At 39.1% G+C, this 24,114-nt stretch overlaps 1 protein-coding gene across 2 annotated transcripts in view; it reads left to right on the forward strand.

Moving 5' to 3' along the window:
• The window catches only part of LOC137252203 (uncharacterized), a 33,491-nt gene extending 11,927 nt beyond the window's left edge, over window positions 1–21,564 (forward strand). The window contains exons 2-6 of one of the 2 annotated variants that reach the window (XM_067787595.1): window positions 3,828–4,671; window positions 7,377–7,559; window positions 11,414–13,357; window positions 16,428–16,548; window positions 19,768–21,564. In XM_067787595.1, coding sequence (XP_067643696.1) covers window positions 7,423–7,559; window positions 11,414–13,357; window positions 16,428–16,548; window positions 19,768–21,411 — 3,846 coding nt within the window. In that variant the 5' untranslated portion in view covers window positions 3,828–4,671; window positions 7,377–7,422 and the 3' untranslated portion in view covers window positions 21,412–21,564. The remainder of the gene's footprint in view (window positions 1–3,827; window positions 4,672–7,376; window positions 7,560–11,413; window positions 13,358–16,427; window positions 16,549–19,767) is intronic. The other variant, XM_067787596.1, reaches the window with a different exon arrangement.
• The last annotated feature ends 2,550 nt before the right edge of the window (window positions 21,565–24,114 follow it).

Here is a 24,114-nt window from a genome sequence, read left to right on the forward strand (position 1 = left end):
TTATGTAGAAAAGTAATTTATCTGAAATGAAATGTACAATTGAAGCTCACGCTGAGTATATAATGTTCGGTTACACCCGAAATTAGACACCTTTACTTGTTAAGCTTGCAGAGTTTTACATATAAGTTTTTCGAATCGGCTTGTTTTGCACTGATCGGATTTTCTAAGAAATTATAAAGGAGTTCAGAATTTAATGATTTATTTTCTTGTAATCTGCGATCTAGTATTATTTGCTAGGATATATAATTGGGCGGGTCGATTTACAAATCGCTCATTGCTCTGTGAAAATCGTATTCTAGGGATCAAAGTAAGAAACTTTGCCGAAGGAACCATACCTATAAAACGAATTCTGATGTCCCCCCCCCCCCCCCCCCCTTGGGTCGAACTTTTGGGTAGGGGCAATTTCAATTCTACCTGCTTTGCCTTGTGGTGGCTTAAAAAAACAACACAAGCAATTTTACGATCTGCAATTGTGTCCAGTGATACCTTCATTTTTTAAAACGGTTGAATAAAAAACCCACACAACTATGTTTCCGACATGCAAATGCATCACAGTGATGCCTTGGTTTTAAAAGGGGGTTGTAAAAACGCTAATTTCTAATAATTTTTTTAAATTTATTTTCAATTACTAATTTAAATTCATTTTTTCATTTACATATGTTCTGACTAAATAAATTTCTAAAGAGAAAAATAAACTCCACAAAGAAAAAACATAGGCATTTCAAAGTGGGATTTTACAAAATTTGCCCCTACGACCCAAAGAGGGGACATCAGAATTCGTTTTCCTTCGGCAAGGTTTCTTATTTTGATCCCTAGAATATGATTTTCATAGAGCAATGGGCGATTTTTTGCCTCCCCACAAATCGACCTGGCCTAATATATAAGGTCCCTGTTTGGACAAAGCCTAAGCTGTGAGGGGTAACCCTACCAGAAAAATGTAGCACAAAATATCTAGGAATCATCCTAGACAGTAAATGGTCGTGGAAACTCCATGCGGAAGAGAGAGCGGAGAATGTCTCCGCGATACTGTATGCATGCAAAAGGATGCTATTATATAAGTGGGATCTATCACCCAAACTCTCTCATTGTGTATTTATGGTAATTGTGAAACCCATACTTTGCTATGGGGTCCTTGTTTGGAGGACAGCCACACAAAAAATTGCGTATACCAAAAAACTAGAGAAGTTATGAAGGTTATCAATGATTAGCATAACAGGAGCCCTAAAAACTATCCCGACAACAGCATTGCATGCCATTCTGCAAATCCCGCCTACCGACATAATGGCCAAAAATAACGCGTTTGCCACTGCAATAACGCTTGAAGCCTCGGGGCAGCTTGAGTGCATGCGGTATGGCCATAGCAGTATAGCGCTATCTAATATCGGGCAAACGGCATATATGGCCCCGTGCCTGAGCTCCGAAAGAGTTTTGGGGCCACAATTGAATCGGAGGGTTGGAGCCAGTGTGCGAAACTACAGAACATACAATTCACGTATACACAGATGGCTCCAAGTTAACGGAAGAAGTCGGGTCTGCAGTTTACTGTGGTGATCCAGAAATAAGAAGGTCCTTCAGGCTGCCAGATTACTGCAGCGTATTTCAGGGGAAATTATAGCCATGAAGAAGGAAGCAAAAGTCCTGGAGGAAGCGTGCTTAAGCTGCAGTCGCGTCAATATATATATTGATAGTGGGGCGGCGATTAAGGCAATAATCTCACAAAGTACTTCATTAAAAAAGGGTTCTGGAATGCAAAGAAGCAATGGAACAACTTCGCTCAGGTTAAATCATGGATCTGTACTGGGTTCCCGGTAATAAAGGAATAGAAGGTAGCAAAAATACAGATGTGTTGGCAAAGGATGGTGCAACACTCGCTGAAATGACAAAGTTGTCCCAAACCGTCTGGGAGAAATCTCGAGGCAGCAATAAAGCTAGGTCCTAGAAAACTTTTATGGTTATTACGTACAAATGGCTACCACCAGGAGATATACAAAGCTGAACTTATATCATCAGTTCATGCTTGCTCAAAACCAGAATACAATGGACAACTATGCTGCAGCATACGGTAGACCGACGCAGACAAGCCCTTACTTTACACGGACCGACTTACGAGCCATGCATCGTGAATCGTAGAGTGAAATTAACCGTCCCGTCTTAATTTAAAATACTGCATCATCACTGTTACAACGTAGAGATCACAGATTAATCGTATTCATAACTTGACACAATGTGCGCATTGCTGTGATCCAAGACACAAAACGGAGTGCCAAATTGGATTTCCTAACTTCTCTCTTCCAAGCTTCCTGTGGACTTAAAATATACCAGATGAGATAACTTCACTTTCAGTACACCAGACGATCAAGCGGTCGTAATTGGTTACGTCAGATCTCATCGCGGTGTTTTAGAATATGTTACTTAATCACATGGGAAGTGGGTTCATATCAAACAGTGGTCTGAGCAAGAAATACCGTTGCATGCCATTGCACTCTTTGTGCCAAAGTGTCTCTGGAAATAGCCGGCAAATGTCCTGATCGCCATACGGAGGATAAGTGCCGCCACTACAATCAAGTGACCGTTAAAGCCATAGTCGTACATAGTACAGCAATTTGTTTAAGTGTAAGTATTAGAACAGGAAGAAACTGACATTTATATTGCGTTCCTGGTCATACGAGCATAGCAGGCTCTGCTAACCAGCTGATGAAGTGTTTGTTCAGACATTCAAAACGTGGCCTGGCTAAAACCACGAATTTGTAGAGGAAATGTTCAACACTTTCTATACCCTCATTCCTTCGACAGTATCTCGTTAATATCTAGATCAAAAGATCTAAGTTGATACGATTGCGATTGCTATGTGACCTAGTTCGGTTCTAATTTATGTTTTACCGCTTTCAGTTCGGTAGTTTTTTTCGCTAGTTCATCGGCAAGACAGTTACCAGGAAGACCACTGTGAACTGGGTCCCATATCACCATTGTGGATAGTTTGTTTAGCAACTGTCTGCAATCTGTTGATACCTTTGACGAAGTTTGACTTCCTTGAAGAGCTTTGATTGCTGCTTGACTGTCGGTGTAAATTGCAACAGACGTAAGACTCTTATAAAGGTGTAGTCAATGACAGCAAACTTGGTAAATGCTGACTGAAGGATAAATCGATTGAGCATATTTTAAGTTCCTGTATAGCGCTCGTCAGATTTTGTAATACAATTTTCAGATATAGAAGTAGCAAGTGTGTTCTATATAATTTTTGGTGGTGGGTCCAATTTTTGGTAGTGGGTCCTATATAATTTTTGGTACGCTTTTTCGACCAAGTTATTGGTTTGTTCGTTGAAAAAGCTCCTAGTAACACAATGGAGACTCTTTGGATCATCAAGTTCAATGAAACCTAGCAATGTTCCGCCTTTGTGAAGAGATAATTGCAAGCAATACCAAAACAGTACTCATGAATCATGACTAGCTAACATACCCTAAATTGCATCACTTTAATTACTCATACGCCATGGCTACTACGTAGATAGTATTTTCAGCTTCAAACGCTCATAGCGAAGTATAAAAAAAATTGTTCTGAATATTTAGTTGCTAACATTAAAAATATCCTAGCAATACTTTTTCACACTTCTCCATTTTCATTCAAATACCTCACGTACAATCAGTCATCACAGCACTCATAAGGCAACTCAATCAACATAATTTGAATAATTTGCATGCAATAATTTCTATGCCACTAGACGCATTCAACACTCAGCTTACACTTCTTTAGGCTCCACAATTTTCATTATTCAACATCTTAACTATTAAACTGACTTTTTCCATTTATTATGCTGCCAACTTTGCAGGCAAATCACACCAAAGTCTTCGCCAGCATAAACAAATACAAATACAAAATCATCATAATCCACTAAAGACGCACCAAAGCAGTCAAGGAATGTTGTGACGTTGCATAATCAGGGAAAATTTAATTTGCGCTAAAGTAGTAGCGGTAAAAGAGGATAAAAGAACCAAAGCGCAAATACGCAGCAGAGAAAGCAGAAAAATAAAACTTCAAGCAAATACGACGAAGCCGGTGGGTGAATCGACTGAAGTATTTATTGTCCCCGATGAGCACGTGAGAATTGTCAAGAAAGTGCGCTAAAGGTGATATAGGAAAAAGGTAGAGATAGGGAGGACAGAATATAAATAAAGAGGCAGAGAAAACGGCAGTATATGGTAGCGCAAACTAAATCCAACGCAAAGGCGGCGCTGCTGCTGCGATTCCCTAAGGAACAGCCGAGGATAACAAGAAAAATTGCAATTTTTCTGCATTTCAAGATATGTAAAAGCAAAATCGTATATAAATAAAAGAGAAAAAGCGGCAGCAAGGTGACAAGGGTGACAACGCGTCGCAGACGCATAACCTGTATTCAACACAGTTTTCATTTATTCCACTCCACACTTCGGCAATACCAGCCCGCTTGTTGGTAGCTTATAAGCACATTAGTTAAAGACACCGCTTGTCTCAGTGCAATTGCTGTTGGCTTATGTTTATGAATTGCTAACGTCGGCAAAGTTGACATTTGCTGCAAACATATTGTACACAACAACAACAAATATACTAAACTACTCAACTAAATAAAAGTGTTTGGCAACATAAGCAAGTCGGTGGATGACAAGTGCGAATTACTTTGGCGCGTGCTTCTAAATGTGAGTATATGTTTTCTAAATGTTGCAGGAGGTGAAAAGGGCAAAGAGTTGCTGCTATCTGATTGCCTGGAATAATTCAAATACAAATGTTTGCAAGTGCTGCATGAGTCCACCCCTCAAGCATTCTCGGAGCGATCATAATTTAGGAATCCGATATGAGTCCAAAATATCGGAAAAATAAGAGCCTAAGAAATATGATCATTTAAGAGTCTTTTGTGACTCTAATATAGTGAAAATTATGAGCTATATGCCAAGAGTGTTTAGCAAACAAAGCAACTTTGGAACAAATACATATTCATATTTTATTTTGGAAAAATTTTCTTTCATATTCAGTTTGAATAAAATTATTTCTTATAATATGTCTTGCTGCTCCCGTTTTAAATTGGCATGGATGCTTCTATTCAATAATTTCCTTTATGATGGGCATTTTCCTAACCTTTAACTTACGAGGTGAAATTTGTCAACATATACGTGGAGGTGGTGGTAGTAAACCTAACACCACTTCATTTATTTAAAATAATTATCGGTTACTATAGTGGTTGCATATTGAAGAAAACCTATATGAATTGCTTCGAGCTATAGTATTTTGAAAGAAAAATGCATAACTTTTTAGTGATGTTAGAAAAATTGGTAGTTCATTATAATCTCCTTTTCTACACAAGCAAAATATATAGTTATTTTTAACATGTCCAAAGGAAAATAAATAAAAACTTAACGAAAAATTAAATGGCATTTTTTCACAAACCAAAACATATAATTTAATAAAAAAATTCTTTTTGCACTTGTAATAATTGAATGTATGAGAACCAATTATCGGCAGTAATGTTCCTGTTACTCCCTTCTATAACACTGCATAATTTCAATACCGATTGAGTAGGAACTGCAAGCCTTTTTTCGGAGTTTGAAATGTTTAAGCCATCTGAGTTCTTTCCAAAATAAATATAGGCATTTAAAAGGTAGTGTGTACGTGCATCTGTTAAAGCCGTTATTTTTATTCCATACTTTGCCGGCTTTTGTGGCATATAAACTTAAACTTACATCTGCCACGGAATGGTACTAGCATTTCGTCAATACAGGAGTGACTGCCTATGCAATAACTCTTTTAACAATTCTCAGTAATTTTTTTAAGGACTTCTGAAATTGCTGCTAATGGATCGTTTGGCAATATTTCTTTTTGATTAAAAGAAATGTCAAAATGTAAGCACAGAAGAAATCGAAGACGTTACATGATAACCCTAAAAATACCTCTGCCTAAAAATGCCCGGAATTCAATTTTATCCAAAGGTTTCATTTCAAGTGAATTTGTAGACTCAAACTTTGATGCCAGTTTTCTTTGGTGCCTTCAATGATTCTATTTTCGACATCTTCATAAAAAAACTGCGACCAGTATTGAAACATCATATTCTCTTGTCCATCTAGACAGCGTGTACCACCCACTGAATTTGGAAACCTTACAATGTTATCTAAAGGAGTCCTATTACATCATTGTGGTTCTTTGGCGGACTAACTAAAGCAATTTTTTTCGTAATAGTAAGCACGTTCAGAATTATTATTACTTCCTTTAACTTCAATCAGTTCAATGCCATCAACATTTTGCACTTCTCCTTCTGAAGAGGCTTCCTCTATTTCTTCCTCATTATCCATTTCGGATACTTCTGAGTCACCATCACTGCATATCTCAGATACAAAATTTTGATCAACAGCGCCGTCATCAAAGTCGCTTGCATCATCATAAATTTCGTCATCGTAAAACTCGTCATCCTCTAACAGTCTAGTAACATCATGTATGCTCAAATTTTTTGAACTCGCCATTTTTAACTTATTAATTAAAGTTTACCTAGAAATTACCAAAATACTAAGAGCTGTTTTTTGATTTTCTGTTTTTTTCTTACCAAAAATAACGCTAACGCAGACGTGTAGTGATTTGGTTTCTATGAATAACTTACGATAACTCCGACGTGGTAGTAAAAAATTGTCTATGAAAAGATTCCACTAATGATGATGCGTGGTTAATTTTACACCGCCACTATAACTTCTACGCGTTACTCTTCCTCACCACAAGCGAAACAACACTGACTATAAAAGTGTAATAAAATATGAGGGTACTGAGAATATAAAGTTATGCTAGCGAAAAAGAGAGCGTTTATGAGAGAAAGAAAAGAGAGAGTGTAACATTTACTACCACGTCGTTAGTTAAAGGCTAATATAAGTATTTCGAGCAAAAATGCCGCCATGGAATGCCCTGGTTAGGCTGTCTAACCTGTCTTAAATTAGAGCTGACGTCGGTATGCCATACATGGGTTTCCTGTGAAATTCTTGTTTTCAACAAATATTGAGGATATGCTTTCCCATTTTGATGTCATGTGTCCAAAATCCGTCACGATCTAGCCAATCTAATCCTTTATATGAAGCACATAAATGACTCCAAAAAGAGTCATATAAAAAACAAATTATGAGCGATTTATGAGCCTATTATGAGTCGTATCGGACTTTTATTTGGGCTCATATAATGTATGAAATTAAGCTCATATCGGTCAACCATCGCAAGAAGGGAAATATGTACATTCATTCCGCACTCATAAACGATCAGAATTATGGCTCCTTTCTGACTCCTCTTTGACTCCGAATGTTTGCTGTGCAACGATTTTTTTCTCAATATACTATATTTCTTTTTTCTTTCTTTTTTCAATAATTTTTTGCCTTAGCAATTTTACTCGCCTCTGAAGCAAATAAGCAAGGTTTTTTTCAAAAATGTTATTCATCCCGCCAAAATGTATGCAACAAATTGCAACTCTAATTATAACATTTGCCGTATACGTGTCGGGCATACGTAATGCGGGCAACAATGGTGGCGGCAGCAACGTTGGTGCAATTGCTGATTATGAGAGGTAAGTTTTTTTCTTAAGGAGTATGGTTGATGGTGTACGTACATAATGACTAATGAGAAAACTTGTTTGAGGAAATTATTGCAGATACTTATGCTGATTAAAGTTCAAGAGCATGTGGGATCAATGAACGTATACGTGCTCTTGAAAACACTATTTCAAATGAGGTAGATCACAGAATATTTCCGTTGGCATAGCGTAAGGGTCCATAAAGTTTTGCTTTAACTGGCAGGTCAGTGAGGGGACCGCACATAGATTGAAAATGTGCACAGTGTTTCCGGTGGTTTCCTATCCTATCAAAAACCATAACCTTAGGCTTTCACAGAAACTTTATTCCAAATGCTCTAGTAGTCTCAGCTTGTATTGACAACATCCATAATTTGGAGCTATGTATGAGACAGGACATAACAAGACACAGATTTAGGCGGAGCTTCTTTTCCAATTTGCGTCGTGCCGCTCTTAAATTTTTCCACCAAATGGTGGGACGATACCTACAAGCTTTATGTTGGGAAACTTTTCACACAACTTTTCAACAAGCAACTACTCCCCTTGTCCCCATTCACCACATGTCCTAAGTTTTTTGTTTTTATCCAATCCAGAGAAGAATGAACTTACGTTGAACTTGCTAGCGCCAACGATATCAATATCATCAGAATACACCAGAAATTTTGGGCTCATATAATAGGTTGAACCATCGTGGTTTAAATAGGTAGCCAAAATAAACTTCTCCAGCATTAAGAAAAAAAAGACGCACACTTGGAAACCAATTTACCTGAAGCCTCGTTCGGGTGCTAATGGGTCGGGCTAACCGTTTTTTGTGGGATAGCTATTTTACAGGTTTGCTTATTTCGGGAATTATAGGGTAGTTGAGGTCTTGCATTAAATAGATCACTTCAACACAAACAAGTTTTGAATGACATTCTTAACTTCTCAGACGAGAAAAATAAGATATAAGGTATTAGCTTTTTATTGTTCTGCCTGAAGCAATAAGAACTGTCGACAAAAAGAGCTTGCGTTTACTTTCAGTTCAGGCTCCAACTTTTTAAGAAAAATTATTCATAATTTTTTGTTTTATTGTGTCGCGTTAGACAGCCTTCATGGTTTATAACTTGTCTATACCGACAGCGCACTTGTAGGTCGTTGAATGCTCTTCCCAACTGTTCTGCTTATTGTCATCAATCACTCTATTAATTAGCAAAAGAGTCCTTGATTTTTCCCAAAGATGGCTCCCTCAGCAGAAATTTTAGTGGTATTATTTTTATCGGTATAAATCAGAAGCCAACCCGATGACCACAATGATAAATGTAGTATTTAAGTTCTTTACTAGATATTTTTTTAAAGGCTTGAGGCTTCCTAAAATTCAGCTTTCATATATCACCTTTCGCACTACCGGTGTTTAAGTCTAGAGCTTAATTTTGTAGGTGATTTATTCCGCTTCTTGTAATTGGTAATCATTTTAACTTTATTGGACAATCCGGTCCTCGACTGATGGAAGTGGGAGCCAGGTGGAAGCATTATGATAGATGCCACACGGCAAAACTCACATGGCCGGAATGGAATGAGAAGAGATCGCGAGAGCTTCTCACCCTCCGTAAGAGGGATATTTCCTAAGTTGTAGGTCTTCTCACTGGCCACGTTTGTATTGGACCGCATGCGGAAAGGATTGACGCTCCATTTAATGATTATTGTAGAAGCTGCAGCAACGAAGAAGAAGACACTGAAACTGTCAGGCATCTGCTCTGTGAATATCCAGCGCTCGGTAGAAGAAGGCAACGTTTTATGGGCAAGATGTTTCTCGTAGATCTGACTGATATAGCTGAGGTCAATACACGATGCTTAGTTAGCTTCACAAAATCAACGAAGTGGTTTGGTTAGGAGAGCAGGAACAAATCCGTGTGGTTTCACCATGGACTAATAAAGGCCTAGGTGTGCCGCTCCGATGCGGACGGCAGCCATTTAAACCTAACCTAACCTAATGCAGCTAGCTGTACTATTTCTAACCTCAATGGGGATGTTAACGTCACTTTGGTTAGTTGGTTGGATGCTGTGCTACCCATTCAGAGGACCAAATAGGGCTCTAGTTACTATTTGATGCACTTTTTTCTGCTATGTATAATTAATTTAACTACCCTTGCACATGCTCTTACACAAACTATTTCATTCCATCACTAAACGTAAAAACTGCCTAACGTTCGGTGCCCTTTAGTCGTGAGGGCTGGACCGTCGCAGAGGAAATAGGGGAAATTTTCCTTGTGTCCTGTTATGGTGGCCGCGATCCTTAATATTTCTTTCCTATAATTTTTTTCTTCTATCAGGCCAGGATTGTTTTTTAATCCCATAGAAGTCCGTAGAAAACAATTTCAAATATCGTATAGGTTAATTTATCTCTTTTAATTGATTTAATTGGCTGATGCCCCGGTCAAGATCCATATCGGCTGTAGTAGCGTTATCTTAAAGTTCTTGCCAATGTTTAATGTGGGTGGAAGATAATCTGCTGTTGTATCCACAACCGTGGCAATGTTCTAAGAAGATAACCGTTCCCATACTCTCGTACCAGCAGATTTTTTCTTCGTATAGCGATAAGTAGACTCCTTGAAGTTTTTTTCCAGTTTCATTAGTTTTCATGGTTCTTTGCCTGATAGTAATCCGATACGTTCCCGAAAACAACAATATTAAAGTACTAGCACAACCATCTCGGGAACTATTTGATATGACCACGTTCAACCTTCAAGGTCATCAAGCCCCCTCCTTTAGTGAGGAACTTGGGATTACCAGAGCATCGCCTGATAAACGAACAACTCTCGCCATGGGTAGATGAGATCGGCAATTGTGTTGGAGAATACTGCATCATAAAGCCCCTTCAATTTCAATTAATCCCCGTGAGTGGAATGAATGTGCCAGTGGCAACTGGTTAATGATAAAACTTTACGCGTCCGTTGGACATGACCTAAATATTAAACCTTCATGGGCTCTCCGCTATATATAGTTAAGTTTTTTAATGTTGTATTTCTTATTAACTACTGGCCATCATGCTATAGCTCGGTACGCTAGGATCGGCTTTCATTAATGGCGGTGTAAAATTACATCACAAGATTTGGTCTCAGGCCCCAGTTTCTGCGCAGTATTCTCTTTCGCGAGTAGTTTGAAATGTATGCCTTCTCTACTCCCCATAGAATATTGCTTTCGAGACTACCTTGTTGTCTATTTCGACGCCGAGGTGTTAAAATCTCTTTGGTAGCGAGAGTTCTATGCCACATAGTGAAAGCATTTGAAATTTAGGTATTGTGTTCAATTACTGTAGAATATCTATCAATTCTGTGTTATTTGAGTTTACATTAAGGCAACTCGATGTGGCCAAGCTAAGTGCACTTTGTGGGATTTCGTTTAACATTGAGGTAAAAGGTCCTAAAACTGCGTTAACAACGTATTCCGCATATGCTACTACCTTTATTATCCACTGCTGCGTATGCCTGAGGAAGAATTGCTGCACTTATGGTTAAAAGGAATGTGAGTTTTTCAGCATGTTGAGCCCATTTCGAGTAGTTCTATTTTTGTTGATAGACAGCACTGAAGAGACTTTCATTCGAGGCGTTCGTCTTTCTTGTATGACGATGAGATCAACTACTCATACAGGTTCAACGATTTCCAGGTGTATATTCTCAAATTTTAATCATTCGATTTGTCGCTATTTTTAACAGAAGAGTCTGCCTCGTGAGGCCGTTCAAAATAGATAAGAGTACCATAATCGGGAATACAATCAATTTTTTTTAGCTCTAGCTCCGAAAAATATAGGACAATTCAATGTCTTTCTCGCGCCTTAAATTGTTTTTATTAACTAGAATATTTTTATTTTTCAGCTACTCAACTCCTTATAACGGACCAAATTTTCGTCCTTCCCAACTACTCTCCGAATCAATAGAATTAGTTTCAACTGACAGCAGCACTGATGAACATCAACAAAATTTCAATAGTAGCAGAGATTTTCAACCATCACATATCGTATCCTTCACAAACTCAGATGCACAATCAGCACTCAAACAATATCCCCCTAGTTATCTTGAGTCATACCGTCATACACAGCATATCAGTAAAGCTGGACCGTATGGTTTAGTTTCCTATAATAAGGATGAGAAACAATTTGTCTTCCCCCACGAAACACAACAACAAGCAACAATACTGCCAGCTTTAGTTAGTACGGACACTAACCTAGAAAAGTATCTCTTCAACAGCGCGCAACAACAACAAACCTCCACACAGCAAACATTTGTACCGTCGCAGCTACATACAACGCCAATACATATTTATCGCGATACTTACACTAATAAGATCAATACAAGTCAACACAAACAAAACTATCGTCCAGTAGCAGGACCAGCACCAGAACCAATTTATCAAGCACAATATGCTGAAGGAAGCGGACCGCAGGAATATACAGTGCAATCTATGTTGGTTGTGGGTGCACACACACATCCGGCCAGTACATATAATCAACAAAGGCCACAATATGCTAGTGGGGTCGGAGGACATACCAAGCGGCCGGGGTATGTGTTTGATGAGCAATTTAAGCCTTCTTACAATCGGACACTTACACACACGAACACAAAACCAAACTACGTCGACTATAAGCGACGTGCTGGTGACACACAAACTGAACGTCCTTATCAAGGTAAATTGGGTGTAACACCTACAACAACCATGGCGACAACAAAGATTTCTTACGATTCGCATGATTACCCCCCGCCTACGTATTACAAACAGCAAACATCGAATTTCCAATCACCACAACTACAAGACAACACACCAAATTACCAGCAATCAGCATATGCAACAACATCAACAAATATAGCAACGGCGACAGCTATTAACTCTGGTAGACCAGAGTTGACGTCTTCTAATTATATAAACAAGTTTGGTAATTATTTGAAGGATGGCGGTGGTAGTAACGGTGGTAAGTCGGGCCATGATGGCTATTACAAACGTCCATCTCCCAACTACAGCAATTACATTTTATATGTAACACCAGCGCCGCTGACGGCACCTACACGTCCATCTACATTTTACTACACGGAAGCCAATGAAGCGATAAGACGTCCACCAACTTACAACAATAATTACTATCAATATCAAATTGGAGAAATACCACCTCCTGCACAACCATCTCGATTTGCTGAAGGTGCAGCGCAAAGACAGCCTCCTGAAGAATATTACACGACACCGCAGCGTTACCCACAATCAGAAATTTACTCACCTTCACACAATTATGCAGCTCCACCGAGCTACACATCTTCACAGCACTTCCCACCGCCACCCAGCTATCCACCATCAGCGAGTTACGCACCTTCATCAAGTTACCCTCCTTTCCAATATTACCCATCTTCTCAATATTATCCATCTTCACAAAATTACAGACCACCACCACCTAACTATCGTCCACCATATCCGCAACACCAAGTACAGCAACCAACAGGTCCAAGTGGTGGTGGTGGCATGAGCGGTTTAGCTACCTTGGCTTCTCTTTTTACCGGCACACAACAATATGCACCACAATTCGCCAATCTTCTCTTGGGCGGCAATGGCGTTGGAGGTGGTGGTGGTGGCCTATTACAAGCATTAACTGGTACACGTCCTTCTACCGCCAGCAGCAGTGGACGTCCCCCAAATATGCAACTCATAAAAGCTTTAGAGAATATTGCACGTAATGATGATTTGGAATGTGTGCCGAAGGTGCTATGCAATATGATTGCTAGTCAAACACAACGTGGACAATTGCCTAACTTTATCACATCACCGGCGATAACGAAGTAAGTATTTAAATGTACAGTGATGTACAATAGAATTAAGTTATTCCATCCTGATTTTACATCATCATTATCAATTCACGCCATCTAGTTCTGTTTTGTGATAACTGACGCCAATTGGGAGCACCAAGGTAAGACAAGTGTTTCTTCACATGAGTCTCTGAACTCTGCATCTAAATGCTGGTATCGATTGAAACTTTCTTGCACGGAGCATCTTCGTCCAATCACATAACAAAACTTAACCAGAGAAGCCTTTAAAGTTTTTATTCGTAGCACTATTTTCGTATCTGTGTAAAGCTCATAAAGCTAAACACTATACCTCCTTCGCTTCTCGCCATCGGCGTTAAGGACAGGAAAAATAATATTCCGGAAAAACTTTTTATCGAGCACTCCAAGAGTCATATTATTTTCTTTCGATGCCGTCCATGATTTTGAGTTATAAATCAAGATTGGTACGAGTATGAAGAGCGACTTTTAGATCATGAATTTTGTTGGTCGAGAGAGGATTTTACTTTTCAATGGCCTACTCAGTCTATAATAGCACCTATTGGCAAGAGTTATCCTCCATTGGTTCCCAGATAGATGTAGTCCTTCACAGCCTCGAACTTGTATCCGTCAGCTGTAACGGAGCTGCCAAGGCACGAGTATGCCAACTCTTTCTTGAATGACAACAAGAATTTTGTGTTGTTCTCATTTACTGCAAAAGCGACCTCTTGTCTCTTTAGTATAGATATACTTTTCGTTTTCCAGAGAATAAAAGATGGTGTGTCGTATGAGTATGAGCAAGCTTAAGACTTTCCTTCAATTACTGCGAAAACGAACGAGCAAACAACCTAACTTAAATCGGATTAACATAAACCCTTTTGTCGCGTTGCTTTACTTTGAAGCTTTCACAACGACATAAGTTAACAACGAAACGCTCTTCAGGTTGCTTCCCTTTGAAGCTGCCAAAGCATTAATGTAAATGCGCCTTTAGTCATTGATTCATTCCAATTCCGGTACCGCTTATGTGGAAGCCAAAGTCGTTCCGTTGAAAAGTTTATATTAATAGTTAGCTCGAATAAAATATTTTTTAACAAATTTTTCCCCACAACATCAACGTGATTCACATCTGGGTCATTAATTCGTTAGCCTGTCGCTTTTAGATTTTTAATATTTTTTTTTAAGGTCGTGAGGTACAAATTTTGCGTTGGAGGCTCATCTAGAAGACTAGCACGATTTTACTGCTTCTAACACCATCATCGTGACGTATTCGTCCTCGTCCTCATCCTGCCCCTTGTGCAGTATTGTGACCATTTTGGCTTATATTCCTAATTCTTAGATAAGTTCTAAACTTGTCCCAGACAATTTTCCGAGCTAAATGTGCAACATACCCTCTGCCTGCTTTTTCGTTTGGAAGATGTAGTGCTGACTCTCCTCCGTAGGTCGGGACATATTAAGTATCTGCATGTTAGGAGCAACTGTCTCTAGCCACTTCAAATTTCCTTTAGCCACTTCTTGACACTTGTCTTGCCAAGACAGCCCTGGGACTGTACTCATTCTGGTACTGGATTATTTATGATTCTTGGAAGTAGGTTCGTCGCTTTCAGCAGCACACTGCCTCTTTATACTCACGCCCGAAGCTTCTTCCTCCTCATACTGGTTGCAATACCGATGGTTTCTCGCAGCAAACCTCTTAAACTGCCTTCGACATAATTTTATCGCCTCACGAACCCATTCAAAGTACCCACTCCACAGGCCAATTGGGTCGACCACTGCTCCAAAGCTTTGGAAAATTCTTTGTGCTGCGGGGTACTGTGAGGGGGCTCCGGTACGCTCTTTGCTCCCTACGTATTCATCAGTCGCTCCGTCATGGATCTCTTTGACTCTCTGCTGCTTTCGCTCTCCTAGTGCGATGCATTGCTTGCAGCGCTTTTTGTCTTCCTTCACTTGCGACACGCTTCTCCCTCTCTCTTCCCCGTTATCAACATACGATTTTGAGCTATTCATCTTGGTCGTACGACCTCTCCTTGACAAAGCGGACTCAGCACTCTAATATTAAATGTACGCACGCAACCTGCCTACCATAGCAGCGCCCGTTACTACATTAAAACCAACGTTACTTCCCGAGGTGTTCCGGTATCGGGAAGGCTTCGTTGAAATAGAGCCGAATATAAGCTCTGGCTGCAAATCTTAAAAAAGGCAATGAGGTTTAAACCTTGGATAAGGGCGTTGGTAGTTCTTGGTCACCAATATCTCGCTGCCCTCCTATGAAGTGGAACGACGGAGATGCAAGCCTATGAACCACATATAGAGTTCGACTAAGCCCTTCCAAAATATTTGTTTCCTTACAGCGTTAGTTAGCTCATAGGCTCCTTAAAAGCAAAGTAGATTTCACCACCCACAATGCCCGCGAACAAATCCTGATCCCTCTGCAATCCACACTTATTATAACTGCTTTTACTCACGAGATGCCAGAAGGTCGTATCAAGTCAGAATACTCAAGGTCGTAAGATTTGCACATCATTTGAGATTCTTTGCAGTCCAGCGCTTAGTCGGATGCTTTTTCTGCCTGGTGGATCATATGAAACTCTTACCTAACTTTAATCTCACCCAACTTGATTGGGATGTCTACAATACAAGCTTGGAGGAATGTGCCATTTTTAGCTGTCTCATGCTCTTTTTCATTTCACTTTCCAGAAAACTATGAAAATTCATTGACAGTGTTAAGCTCTACTATTTTATTGCACAGTATTGTACTTTTGTAGACACATACTTATACTAAGAAATAGATGATACCTACGAATACGGAATACTTACTTGTAAGATATTCAAATACTAAATATGTGGAGTATGAGTAATTCAATTTTAATGTTGTTGGGTATTAAATAGTAATGCCGAACAGAGATTGCTTTTGTATGCTGCAGTAGGTACACACATAGATACGCACATACAATCGAATATAAATTTTGCAACCTCATAAGAAATACTGCAATTCGTTCAAAAATCGCATTAAATACTTACTGTGTCAGATATTCTATTGAGCCATAAACTTGCGTATTTAATACACCGTTTCGGTTTTTGTATTTTACAGCTTTCTAGCTGGCTTTCCAGCTCAGTCTCCAGCGCTCATTTATGGACGTGCTGCTTTACTGGGTATTAGCGGTGGCGAACGAAGCTGTACGCAGACGTATGCAAAATGTCCGAAGAATGAGGTATGCATTTAAGTTTGAAATTAATATTGGACTTGAATTGATATTGAAAGCAGTAAAATTATGTTGCAATGAAGTGGGAGTGAAAGCTTATTAATGGCTGTACTTGTCTTTTATGAAGCTCATAATAGTGTTTAGGGAAAAGCGGGGGATTCTTCATAATCGTAATATCTGTATAGATATTGTGGCGAATATTAGCATCACTATGCTGTTAGTAAATAATCAAAACAACAGCAAGCAGCCACACTTATGAACAATGCAACGAAGAATATTCCACACACATGACTAGCAGCTCGAAGTGAAGAGATATCTCAAACACACACATGTAGTTATCAGCTAAGGGCAGAAATTCCCTGCACAAAATTCGATTAGTCTAGGCTGAATCCGGGATGAATCACAAAAGATTATGTGACCAATGCCAGTTTTGATCTCTTTGTATGAGTTGAACTGTCCCCTTTTGTTTGAGCATGTCCTATGAAGAGACTAATTGTACCCATTTATACCAAAAAGGCATCGATAAGACCAATCACATATGAAAACATAACAAGACTAGTCTCCTTTCGATTCAGTAAGGACTCAAATAGGGTCCAGTCGAATTTTTCATCAAATCTACTTGATGTACGTTGTTCCGCCTACTTTTCAAAATGGAATAAAAAAGATTATTCGAAAATTTAACCCTAACTCCGGCGAAGTCGTTAATTCCTAGTAATTTTGGTTCGGTATAGTGCTCCGCATTTTTCTTAAATAATTCGTTTCAATCACCTGTAATCTTTTTTATTTTAATCATTTCGTTGCAGTTTTTTATATTATTTAAAATGGGCTTCATAGATATCAAACTGACTAATCCCAACTGTCCCCGAAAGGGACTAAATTGGGCCAATTAAGACCAGATGTAGGCAAAAGAGAGCAATCGGGGACCAGTCTCTTTAAGGATTAATCGCACAATTTTTCGCAGGGTTATTACTCAAACATACACACACATATAGCTAAATAACCAAGTATGCGATACAACTGTTCCATGTTCGTGAAAAGTCTAGACCTTAGGATAAATATGCGAACGAGGCAACAGAGAGTATAAAAGCAGCGCAAGCTGAGGAATAACTAATAAGTTTTGATTTAAACACGAAGTATAATTGTGAAGTACTACTCCCAAAGTAGTCTAAATAAAAACCATTTCACAATACTGAATATTGGAGGTATTTATTCGACAGTTCAGCGATTCGAACGTTAGCAGAAGGAGTATAATTATCAGGAGTTCCCCAAAATTCGTTAAAATATGTAATAGGACACAAGAATGCGTTTGAAAAAGTGCATGACTCAAATAGGCTACAAGACGATATCGCTTTCAAGTTGCCATTCTAATCTGCATTCCAGATAGTAACACTGAAGTGTGTACTCTCTTATTATTTTGTTGAAGGGGCAGCAAACATTTATTTCACAAAATATAAATAATACGAATGCAAAAATAGTAATGAAGGTTGAACTCTGCGATTCAAACACCGTCTCTTCAACTGCGATTCCTTAGATAGGGCCACGTAAGAAAGTCGTAGATGTATAAAAAAGGGAGTGAACCCTGAAAACAACCCGGACGGCTGCACTGTATGCGATTCTTCACATCACACCTGTAGACTTGGCGGGGAAGAACATAGCGTTCACAGCCTCAACGAGACTCAATGCTTCAAGGCAATAATCTCCCATAATACAACATCTAAATGTGTGTTCGAGTGTAAGCAATACCTAGAAAGAATAAGGATACGGAAAAATGTACATCTATATTGTGCCCTGGGCATATGGGAATAGACGGAAATGAAATAGACGTCGACCGAAGAAGCAAGATAGGCGCAGAACCAACTGTGGGGCTGCAAAACATCGAAGATGATGTGCAGGTCTTAAAACCTGAGACCGACAAAGTTTTCCTATAACTTAAAGAGAGGACTGTAGGCCCATGGCGGGGTTTCTCACCGTTAACTGCCTGTCGCTGTTACTTGTTTTCAATTTGGGCCCCTTCCGTATTAGCTCATGTAGAAAGTTGCAGGAGGAAACGATCGAGCATGTTCTGTACTCATTTCCTGCGCTCCAGCTATTAGGAGTAACACAGATATCAGATAGAAGCAAGGGTCCAGAAAGCTTCTTAAATTTGCCAAGAAGACGGAGTAATTTTGCTATTTGACAGGGTTTTTAAGTTTGGTCGTTGAACAAACTTCTGTTAACGGTATGATTTCACTCGGTTTAGGTGAAGTCTTTACAGACCAGCCGTTTTATAGTAAAGCAACGAGGCGTCGAGCAACATCAAAATTTTAGAAATAAGGTTTTTCAATTAGAAGAAAAAATTTTTCAAGCGAAGTCGCCCCTCGGCAGTGTTTGGCAAGCGCTCCGAGTGTATTTCTGCCGTGAAAAGGTCTCAGTGAAAACTCGTCTTCCTTGCAGATGCCGTTCGGAGCCGGAATAAAACATGTAGGTCACGTGCAGCCAATTTGTAGGGAAAATCAAGAGGAGCACGACGCAAATTGGAGGAGAAGCTCGGCCTTAGATCTCTTCGGAGGTTATCGCGCGTCGATGATTTATTATAACTCGCCAAAAACAAACTGGTAACACACCGATAACAAGTCGATAGCTACCACGTCGTTGATTTTTTATAATATGTATCGAAAATTCTCGATAGCTTATCGATAACACGCCTAAATCGATAGATAGTTTACTATACTTCGAAAATACATCGGTAACTCGTATATCCTGTTATCTTGTCAATAACATATCCATACTCAATGATAAGAAATGGATAATACGACCATATCCCCGCGATATTAAACCGATAACTCACTGGTGACAAACCTTTAACACTTCGGAAAAAAATTGTTGGAGCTTCGAAAATGCTGAAGGATGTTTTATGGATAGCTGTTTGAGTCCAGAAGCTTCACTCATTGTATCATACTACGTGTGTGAAAAAGGCGCTTCAAAATCACAAGTAAACAAAACTTTAGTGAAGTGTTTTACTTCACTCCCAAAGATTTTGAAGAGTGCTGCGGGGGTCACATTCCTTGGCCGCAAATGAATCGGGAGTAGATGCATTGTTTAGACCCTGCTTTCAAGGAATGGGGATTTTTCATGACAGCTGTTGGAGTTAATTTTTTTGATAAACATATCAATTATAGTCCAATTTAAGAAAAATAAAGTTATCTTAGCCGACGAATCAACTTATCTTTTTTACTATATATTCCTCAGTATGAAATACTATATTACTTGAACAATCACCGCGGCGGTTTCTTCAAGTTCTTCAGCGAGTCGGAGGAGCAAAAACCTACCCCAGCACCACAACCGCAACAAAGCTCAAGCAGTTCCGGTGGTACCTCACTATTTAGCCTATTTTCCGCTCTTACAGATGCCGACGATACACCAATGACGACCACAACACCACGCCCTACGCCACCACCCACCATTGCCAGCTTTGATATTACGCAAGTCATTGGTAATTTCTTTACGAATATACTTTCGGAATATATAAGTGGTGTTGAGTATCAGCGAAGAAGTGGAAGAGAAAAACGCGCTGTAACATTCGAGGATGATGGCGCTGGAAAAGAAAAGTTACACGAAGAAGAAAACGCGACGGAAAAGGAAGAAATGCATGAAAGCGAAAAAGCGCCAGCAAAAGATGTAGCGCGCATAAAATTTGCAGAAGATACAGATTCTATAGACTTTCACGACGAAGAAGATGAAGAGGATACTGCACTGGGTGAAGAGGACTTCGAGTATGAGCGTTCAGGTGAGTTGCATAAAAGCGCAGACTATGGTGAGACACAAGGACGTGTGGTATTTAAAACTGGCGAGCACAATTTACATTTTTTTCCCAGTGATGATGGGAAGGAAATCGATGATAATTTGAAAGATTACTATTTGACGGAGGTGATTAGAAAATTCAATGCGGCAAAGTCGGAAAGAAAACTAAAATTTCCAGCGGTGAAAGATATTGAAAAAGAAGTGAGCTTGAATCATAATAATGGCAAATTAGTGCATTTTAGAGAAGAGAATGACAGTTTTGGTAGTGGCAAGGCAGAAGGAGCTATCAACTTTCGGGATGAGGATAGACCAAGCCGCTTTTCTAAGTTCAAAATTGATAGTGTTAAGAAACAGCGTCGCGGTAAAACTTTGAAATTTCAAGCAGTGCCTACTGGCTTAGCGCGTGAAGAGAATGATATAGGATCTGGGCCACAAACCGGTGAACGCGTCGTCTTTCCTGATCACTACGAAAAGCATATACGCAAAGGTAAAATTTTAAATAGGCCCATACTTTATGCTTCCAATTATGATGAATATATGCAAAATGCAGACTCGGGCAGTTTTGTAATATCAAACGATCATAGGCCAGAGAATAATAACATTGATAATAATGAAGATAATAACATTGATGCTGTTGACAAACAGTTGGGTCCGTTTTACTACAGTGAATCTTCCTCAAACCAGCATCACGATACGCAGATTACAAACATAAAAGTATATAACGATAATAGATTGCATTATAATCGTGGCGCTGAGACGCAAACGGTTGGCGTTAGCAGCAATCGTTATACACCTGCAAGCTCATCCTTATTCCCAACCTCCAATGCAGCTAATTACAATGTCAACCGTTATTCCTCTGGAAGCACATCCTCTAATTATAATAGACGTCCTAATTATACATCTTCTTCCTCTTCCTCTAATAATCGCTATAATTATCCTAGCACGAATTATGTGAGTAATAATCGTTACGGCAATCGTTATCAGACGACAACAATACGCCCGCCTGAAGATAATCACAATATTTATGTCACAAATGCTCAAGGTGCCACAACGCATTATATTACACCAAATGGGCGCAAGGTGTATTTATAAAAATGGTAAAGAGAATTCAGCATAAGCATAAGTTAAATTAGCTAATAAGAGGCATGATATAAGATTTAAGAAAATAAAATTTCAATTACACATGTGGTCTTAGCTGATAATTTCTAATTTATTTCAATAAACATTTTGTAAAAATATAAATAAATGTATTAGGATAAAAAGTATGTGTGTGAGTATGAGTTTGCACAAAAAGGGCTTGCGAAATTTCTGTTATTGTACTAACTTATTTAATAGACCGTTTAAACGGTTATGGTTATCCAAAAAGGCGCGCCAGTCACTTCTTCGCTGGGCTAACTGTCGTCGATTGGTCACACCAAGTGTATCTAAATCGTTTTCCTCCTGGTCCTGCCAGTGGAGTGGAGGCCACACTCTGCTCCTGCTTCCATAAGCGGGTTCCGATAAAACAAACCTTCTTGGCCGGAGCGTCATCTTTCATTCGCATAACATGGCCTAGACAGCGTAGCCGCTGCGTTTTTAATTCGCTGCACTATGTTGATGGCCGCGTAAAGCTTGTACAGCTAATCGTTCAATCTTCTTCATACTCGCGATCGCCAACATGTAGAGGTCCATAAATCTTTCGAAGATTTTTTTTTGAAACACTGCCAAAGCCGTTTCATCTGATGTTGTCATGTTCCATGCTTCAGCACCATATACCAGGACGATTACCAAAAGTAACTTGTATAGCATGATTTTCGTTTGTTGACAGGACCAAACCTGTTGTAAGGCATGCACTCGTCCGACCGTATTTCGCATAGAAGCTGATGCATGCGCCTTACGAACTCCTCGCCGCCGTATTTGAATAGCTCCGCAGGCTATCCATCAGCGTCCGCGGCCTTATTGTTTTTATACTCAGTTGAGCAGAGCTCACAGCGTATATTAACTTTGATTGGCTAACGGTTGGTTGTACAGGTATAAAGGAATCGAGATAGATATAGACTTCCATATATCAAAATCATCAGTATCGAAAAAAATTTGATTGAGCCATGTCCGTCCGTCCGTCTGTCCGTTAAACGATAACTTGAGTATATTTTGAGGTATCTAGATGAAATTTGGTATGTAGGTTCCTGGGCACTCATCTCAGATCGCTATTTAAAATGAACGATATCGGACTATAACCACGCCCACTTTTTCGATATCGAAAATTTCGAAAAACAGAAAAAATGCGATAATTCTTTGCCAAAGACAGACAAGGCGATAAAACTAGGTAGGTGTGTTGACCTTATGACGCAGAATAGAAAATTAGTAAAATTTTGAACAATGGGTGTGGCACTGCCCACTTTTAAAAGAAGGTAATTTAAAAGTTTTGAAAGCTGTAATTTGGCAGTCGTTGAAGATATCATGATTAAATTTGGCAGGAACTTTACTCCTATTACTATATGTATGCTTAATAAAAATTAGCAAAATCGGAGAACGACCACGCCCACTTAAAAAAAATTTTTTTTTAAGTGAAATTTTAACAAAAAATTCAATATCTTTACAGTATATAAGTAAATTATGTCAACATTCGACTCCAGTAATGATATTGTGCAATAAAATACAAAAAAAAAAAGAAAATTTCAAAATGGGCGTGGCTCCGCCCTTTTTCATTTAATTTGTCTAGGATACTTTTAATGCCATAAGTCGAAAAAAAATTTACCAATCCTTGTGAAATTTGGTGGGGGCTTAGATTCTAGGACGACAACTGTTTTCTGTGAAAAAGGGCGAAATCGGTTGAAGCCACGCTTTAACACAGTCGTCCGTCTGTCCTTCCGCTCGGCCGTTAATACGATAACTTGAGCAAAAATCGATATATCTTTACTAAACTCAGTTCTCGTAATTATCTGAACTCACTTTGTATTGGTGTAAAAAAAGGACGAAATCCGACTATGACCACGCCCACCTTTTCGATATCGAAAGTTACGAAAAATTAAAAAAATGCCATAATTCTATACCAAATACGAAAAAGGATGAAAAAAACTTTGTAAAATGGGTGTGACACCTACCATATTAAGTAGAAATAAATGAAAAATTTCTGCAGGGCGAAATCAAGGGCTTTGAATCTTGGCAGGAATACCGTTCGTGGTATTACATATATAAATAAATTAGCGGTACCCGACAGATGATGTTCTGGGTTACCATGGTCCACATTTTGGTCGATATCTCGAAAACGCCTCAACATATACAACTACCACCACTCCCTTTTAAAACCCTCATTAATACCTTTAATTTGATACCCATATCGTACAAATAAATTCTAGGGTCACCCCTGGTCCACCTTTATGGCGATATCTCAAAAAGGCGTCCAACAATAGAACTAAGGCACACTCCCTTTTAAAATACTCATTAAAACCTTTCATTTGATACCCATATCGTACAAACAAATTCTAGGGTCAGCCCTGGTCCACCTTAATGGCGATATCCCTAAATGGCGTTTACCTATAGAACTATTACCCACTCCCTCTTAAAATAATACTCTTTAATACCTTGCATTTGATACACATGTCATACAAACACATTCCAGGGTTACCCGAGGTTCATTTTCCTACATGGTGATTTCCCTTATTATGTCTCCATAGCTCTCAACTGAGTATGTAATGTTCGTTTACACCCGAACTTAGCCTTCCTTACTTGTTTAATTTGGTTATTGCTATTCCGACTTCGTCCTAATGTCCCCCTTATTAATTTCATCGTCATTGATTTCGGGATCGGGTTCAT

Source organism: Eurosta solidaginis, chromosome 5, assembly GCF_040869045.1.
Source record: "Eurosta solidaginis isolate ZX-2024a chromosome 5, ASM4086904v1, whole genome shotgun sequence".
NCBI lineage: Eukaryota > Metazoa > Arthropoda > Insecta > Diptera > Tephritidae > Eurosta > Eurosta solidaginis.